General features: G+C 43.5%; 1 protein-coding gene across 1 annotated transcript; it reads right to left on the bottom strand.

Annotated features, from left to right (window-relative positions):
- Positions 1-2,578: 2,578 nt before the first annotated feature.
- LOC114873522 (SAGA-associated factor 29) lies at positions 2,579-4,265 on the bottom strand. Its single transcript, XM_029181935.2, has 2 exons — positions 4,127-4,265; positions 2,579-3,662 (listed from the first exon to the last, which is right to left on the bottom strand). Exon 2 carries the CDS (start codon positions 3,581-3,583, stop codon positions 2,702-2,704), a length of 882 nt encoding a protein of 293 aa, XP_029037768.1. The 5' UTR covers positions 3,584-3,662; positions 4,127-4,265; the 3' UTR covers positions 2,579-2,701.
- Positions 4,266-7,064: the final 2,799 nt, after the last annotated feature.

Raw genomic sequence — 7,064 nt, 5'->3', positions numbered from 1 at the left:
AAAAATTATCCAATGAACACAATTGAATGGTTGTCTTTCTTAAATCGAATCCGGATCTTAAATGTTCATAGTCAGACATATTATCCACTACACTACTGCCTGACCATTCTCGTCTTTAGTTCCTCGATTGGACCCTGATCCCAGATATTCTACTTCCATATGAGAATGGACAAGTTTAGATTTGATCAGTTTAAGTGAAAATTTTGTTCCGTGATTGAAGCAAGGTCAAAAAATATTCATTAAATGTTAGTAACGTCGTTAACCAGGGTTTATCGACAACAGAGATGTTTCTCATGGCCGTTTACGCCGGCTCAAAGGCAAAAGCTATTAACATCGAGAGTTTTCTTGGTCGAACGACCGAACTCATTACATGTCCTGCAAGAGTTCCGACAGTTTTCGAGGCGTAGTTGGATTAGACGTTGGCAGCTCGTTAGCCAGCCTTATCGACCCTTTTCTCGTTGCTGTGCCATTGTGCAGGTCGTATTAATTAAAAAAATGAAAATGTACGGTCTGTCCGACACACGAGCCACCGCGTAATCTCTTTCCAGTGTTTCCTTTCAATCGGTTTCCGATTTTCTCATCGATATCGGGCTACCTACGATTCCGTTTTATCGTTAAAAATGAAATTCCTTCTCGGATATTAATTTGGATTCGGCGTCGGCACTGGTTCCGGTCGAATAACAAATAACCCGCCAAGAGAACCGATAATATCGTATCCGTTATTAAACAATACGGTTCTCAATGAAATGAACATTTCACGGAAGGAAAGAATTAATTAGCGATTGCAAATTTACCTTCAATTTTATATTATACCAAACAGTTTGCAATATTCCAGATCAATCGCGATTCAGACTTGAGTTTTTGTGAAACGTATCCAACACTATTGCGGCTAAAGTTACACGTATCAATTTCAAGGGTTTCATACAATGAAAAAAATAACATTTAAAGGAAATACCTCGACAAAAAATCACGCTTCCATTTTTCAATTTTCATTTGGTCATCAATTTATTAAAAGGAAGACTAATGTTCACTATGAGAAATGGCAGAGTCTTAACCAAGCTTGCAGCCCTTAATGACAGGCACCGAAGTCGGTTGATCGATCGATTCGAAACGGAATAAAATATGCACGCGAATGTAGAAAGGTAATTACGAAAGGGGAAAGAAAAATAAGTCGCGAAGAGTTTAAAGAACCCGATCCGATCGGTTTGCACAACGAGAACGTTGTAAGTAAAACGAAGGTTGAGAACAAAGGGGGTTGAAAGAAGAATGACAAAATGAGAGGGAAAGAAAGAAGGAAGTAGCGAAGCTGTCGAGGAGAGGCATTACTTAGATAACTGAGAACGTGAAAGGAATGAGCGAGTAGAAACGGGTGCAGTTAGGAGTTAGGGGTGAGATTATGCTTGTACGAAGCAGGGATAGAAAAGAGGGCTCGCGTGCCTGAGCGCAAGTTCGTCTTGGCTTCCGGTAGCTTGCATGCTTCGAATCAACTTGTATCAGCTCGTTGTACGAGCTCAAACTCGTAGAAGTTCGGTTACAACTACTTACGCCAAGATGGAGGTTAACGTATCTGTAGACGAGCGAGTGTGAATACACGTGGACGCGTAGCAGTCATTTTAGCAAGAATTTACCCTCGTCGCGAAACTAATCGCTGGTTGAATTAATTCCACGACTGAGAATGGCTTTTACCGACACGATCGTGCTCGTTATCTCAAAGAGGTAAAGGTATCGCTTGGAATCGACTATCGTTCTCGATACGTGCACGGAATAGTTAGGAAGAGGTCGTTCAGATTTCGATTATTACTAGTGAAATGATCGTACGTATCGTTAAACAGTCCACTTCGTTATCTGTATCACGATATTGCGATAAATAATATTGCAATAAATTTTTTTCAGAAGGATCATTCATGAAATTGAAACAGTTCCAAGAAAGGATCACGAAGTCGTGTCGATGCAACGCGACGAAACTGCAGCCGCTTTTTTATGATACTTCGAGCGGGGGTAGTTAAGTTAAATAATGAATGAAGATTGGCCTGGCCAGTCTGCTAGGGGTTGGAAGCGGGTATCGAGTCACTTTGATGTCTGGCGGCAGCCACCGATTATGGAATCAATTATTGCACGCCACTCTCTTTCGTTCTATGTCCCTTTTTCGTCGGCGGTACACCTTTCAGTCTGGATCGCGTCGAATGTTAACTTGGCTCCTCCCCTCTGACCTCCAACCCCTGACCGTGGCAGCACGAAGAGGAAGATTTATTCCGTACAGGAAGAAACTGTCCGATCGGACAGTCACGGAGTACCGATTCCGCGAGAGGTCAAGGGAGTCCAGATTAAGGTCCACCTGAGTGTACAAGGATGCCGCTATTATCGTCGTATAATCTACGCCAATTACCCCCGACATGGAGAATATCGCGGAAATGGGACCCTAACTGGCGGTACGTGCTTATTTCTCCCCTTAGGGATCGAACTTAACGACAAACCATGTGATTTCGATCAATACTCCGATAAGCTAAAGGGAGCTGGAATATTTACATTTGAAACATAGTCTCGGTATAAGTGGCGGGAAGAGGGTTGTTTTAAGGGAAACGTTCGAACCTCGTTAACTTTATTAGGTATTCTTTAGTAGAGTACAAAAAGACAACTATTTAACAATAATGTACAAACGCGAGTGTGACGATGATAATACTGAGAGTAGAGCACAGTTCCGCTAACACTGACTCTTGTTCTTCTTGCTCTCCTTGATAGAGATCACGTAACGTTGAGCAACGTTCAATGGCGGCGAATAACCATCCGCGTATGTCGCATCCTCGAACAGCACTTCGTATTCCTCGGTGGCGGTGGTGGGCAGTTGGTTCACCACTGCCTTGTAAAAGCAAGTCGTTTGAGGATAGAGCGCCATAACGATGGACCCTTTAGGGAAAAGGGCATGCGGATCGGTCTCTGGATTAGCTCTCATTAGTGGCAGAGGCACCACCCTTCTTCGAGACAACGTGTGCCTGTCCTTTTGCTCCTCGTCAATGTCGTCCACCTCGTATTTGTTCGCGGCCGAGTTGAACTGCACCACTTCAGCTAGGATCCAATTCTCCTCTTCTTCGGATCCCTTCACCAAAGCCGCCACCATGTCTCCCATTTTCGCGATGTAGGTGGGTTCAGCCGAGATAGCCCCGCACAGAGGTGGCGGTTTCGCACCCGGTGTCTTGCCCACGTACAGAGGAAGGGTCTGCGCTGTACTCAGCAGCATCTTCATCAAGGCACCTCGACGAATCGTCTCTTTGTTCCCTGCGTTACGGGCCTGTATCCGTCGTTCGTTTCTAATCGCGCGAATTTCGTTGATCTTTCCCAATGCCTTGCGCAGGATTTCCTCTTCCTGCTGGGAGTCGCCTATCGCCGCGTTGTAGAGATTCTTCAGCTTTTGCTGGTAGTAGGGAGACACTTTGTCCTCCGGGGTTACTTTTTCGTACGTTTTTACGATACTATTTAAATTGTGCTCCGAGCGAACTCGTTGACTCTCGATCTCGTGCACCAGATGGTACAGGTTCTTCAGCCTCTCCTGAATCTGGCTGGCCGCAGCATCCGCCGTGAACGGCATCTTAGAGCTTCTGATTGTTTCGACAGGGACGAAAAATGTGTCACCACGGGTTTTACGTTTTCATCCCCTCGCTGCGTATCTGCAAGAGGAAATATAATTTTCTCGTTCAATATTATTTTTGCGTTTATAAGAAAAATCAAAATATTTCAGATATTTAATTATGAAATATTTATAATGCCTCAGAAAGTGCCATTAATGAAAAAAATAAAATTCCAATCTTTCCCGCCTTGGGGGATTTGAACTCGCGACCTCTAGCTTCGTAAGTCTAGACGATATGTACTGCACTACAGTAAGAATTCTTAAATTGTTTTAGAATTGCAGGACTTCAATGAAGATATAAAATATACACTAAATTAATATTTTTATACATATCATTTTCAATGTATATTAGCACGAAATCTATATATAACTATATATATATATCAACAAAACACACAACCTACATGTGTAATTGGTAGAAAAGCAGTTAGAGGGCCTAGCCTATGGATCAATAAAGCATGCTCGCAGATGACTCTGTCAAAGCGTATAAAAGTCTGCACCTACCTTGTTTGAAATAAGAAAAATCGCTGTCCAATCTCTCAAAGTAAACTGTTGGTTGCTCGCCTTTCTAACGCGAAGTTACAGGCGCCACTAAACCACCTCAACGTCGTGCAATCGACTGTCCGTGCGCTTCTGCGCCATACTGCTTCTCCCACCACGAGTATCCTCTATATACCATCCAAACCTATCTCAAGGTGGTGCTGCCACCTAACCACCGGAGCTTCAACTAAAAAGACCGCAATATTTTTGTCCGTTTCCATGTACGTTCCCTTTTTATTCAATTTCTAACTAATAATCAGAGGAAAAATTCATTTCTAAAAATTATATTGGTCACATAATACTTGTAAAATGAAATACGAAAGGAGTTAGATAGGTCTAATAATGCTGTTTCTCGAATTTACTACACACAAGATTGCTGTTTCAATGTATGAAAATGGCGATGCTGTAGCGTGTACCTTGGGGACCAGAAGAAACCGCGAAATTGCAACATTTTTCAAGTGCTTCAACTAAGTGCTACTTTGTCAGAGAGTTACACAAAGGAAACCTGTTGTCGTCCGCTGTAATTTCACCTTTGTTACCAGCTAAAAGCGACTGCGGCTTCAAGAAAATGAAAAAAATTCTTTTCTCCTTTTTTACAAGCGGCGAAGCTTTTGAAAGTGTCAATGTAAATGGATTATAAATTACCTGTCAATTTTTGCGAATGACCAAAAGAAATTCTTACAGATTGAATTCTCAATTCTATCTGCAATTTGTTATCAAGAGCGATAAACGCGTTCGTTATAGTCGATCTGATCGCGATGATCTAGCGCGATGAATAATCAATTGATTGGTAAATTACACGGTACGGACACCTCTTCGAGTGGCCGTGGCGACTCGTATAAATCAGCGAGCGCGGAAAAGCTCTCTATCGTTCTTGTTAGCCAGCGAATGATGTACCGCCTCGGCTCGAGTCGGACCGTGCATCATCGCTAACAGGTAACCGCTGCAAACGGCACCGATAGCCACGCGAAGCCCCATAACCAGTCCTCGCGAAGAATCCCATGGACGGCGCGAAGCATCGTCGGCTGCGTTCCAACGTGCTCGCACCATAAACGTACATAAGCGCAAAGCGGTTCAGCTTCGAACGAACTCTCTGACCTATTCGCAATGAGATGCGTGTCACGCGTGCCACTCGCACAAGCAGAATTCTGAAATCGCAGCCGATTCAACCTGTTCCCAAACGCGGCTCGCGAACAATGCAGGCGAGGATGCAGCACCAGCGTAGGTCGAAGACGTCTCGTTATTTTTGGAAATGCTTCAAGACGGAATTAAAACTCTTGTTGAGACTAGACTCGCCCGAAACGGCGCGGGTGTTGATACAATTTTGCGGGAAATCCAGAAGTAGACGCGCTACTTGACTTTTATGTACCCGTTTTCTATTCTTACTACGCTGTCCAAGATGATTACAGGACTTTGATGCTATGAAAGCGTAACGAATCGTGGGTTATTCTCGTAGCAAAGATATAACTGCTGTGTTCCAGGTAGCTTTGAAATAATTATTAAGTTGGAGGACTCGATACCGTGTCCATGGCGTGCTATAGATAGTTCCATGTGCTATTTGCGTCTTAGTAGTTACGTAGAATTGGAGTCGTTGTTCCGTTTGATTCTGCTATAGCACAGACTCGTGCATTTATTATGAAAGGTATTTTTAGTACATCTCATGAATTTATCGATGGACTACAGGTTCTTCGATGCATTTATAAAATTATCCGTTTGTTACCAACGATAAGGAAAAACGACAAATGGCTCGATTCTATTATTACGAGATATTAAATCCTAATAGGTTGTCTCGGATTCCGTTGATCGATAACGCTTGTCACAGAACACACGAACGGTATCAATTTTATTCCTCCCTGTCACTTTCCCTCCTGGCATGACGCGACGATTACATTCTGTCGGAGCATCTTTAAGAGCTAGAGCCTCTCGTTTGTAAAGATCCTAATGATCGAAGGACGTCGAAATTTAGCGGGAAGACTCGAGACTCGCGTCTATACGCTCGTACGCCTGTAGCAATAACGTTAGAACGTTTGTTGCAACACCGTCAGCGTTGCGCAAGACAGATAGAGAGGCTGAAATCAGCAGGATATACCGGGAGGGCTCGTCTAATCTCGCAAGCTCCTCGTATATATCTTTGCGGCGCGTACAATTAGCGTACATTCGTACATACACGTGTATTATCAACGACCGTCGTCCCTGTCATTTTGTTTCTAAGCATTGATTTATCGCCGCACGGTGGCAGGATAATTATTGACTCGCTCGACGATGCACGCGCGCGCGTTACTTTTCCCAGCGAAATCAGCTGATAACGCTCGGTGGTCGGCCCGCGTTTTGCATATAATACCGAGAAATTCATTTGTCTTAAAATATGATTCATCGAGTTGCCCTCCGTGTAATGCCATCCAGTCGCTCGGTGTACATGATAATTAGACATCAATGGGCCGCGTTCGTCGATTAACAATTCAAATCAGCAGACGTTCTTACGACTTACTTTGCATCAATTAGGCATGAAATATTGATCCAAGGAGCGGACCACCGGCTATTCTAGGCTACGTTTCAACGAATATGTTTGCGATCGCCTACTAACAGTTTCTTGCTTTTATTTAGTATTTTAAATCATCATTTAATTTATCGAAATAAAAGATTCTTTTTCGTGTGAAATTTTTAGTTGTTCGTTATAAGCCTTGGATAGTCGAAATTTTTACGGCTCGTTTCTCCGTCAAGTACTCGCAGGACGACGGCGTGAAAATCAATTCCTTTTTGCGCGACTGTCGAGCCAGGCCCAGAATGGGCCATTAAAAGCAGTATTATGAAAGGCGACGAGCTTAGCAGTCACAATCCGCGATATTACGTATACTCGTACGCGCGTTTTCGAGACGCGAAACAAGGTGTCTAACGAGCCGTA

Source organism: Osmia bicornis, chromosome 1 (genome assembly GCF_907164935.1).
Source record: "Osmia bicornis bicornis chromosome 1, iOsmBic2.1, whole genome shotgun sequence".
Taxonomy (NCBI): Eukaryota; Metazoa; Arthropoda; class Insecta; order Hymenoptera; family Megachilidae; genus Osmia; species Osmia bicornis.
The sequence above is the reverse complement of the archived record's forward strand: the minus strand, read 5'-3'. Positions and strand labels throughout refer to the sequence as shown.

What these genes read in the sequence shown, in the direction of transcription:
- LOC114873522 (XM_029181935.2), bottom strand. Translation starts at nt 3,583, where the DNA reads ATGCCGTTCACGGCGGATGCTGCGGCCAGCCAGATTCAGGAGAGGCTG.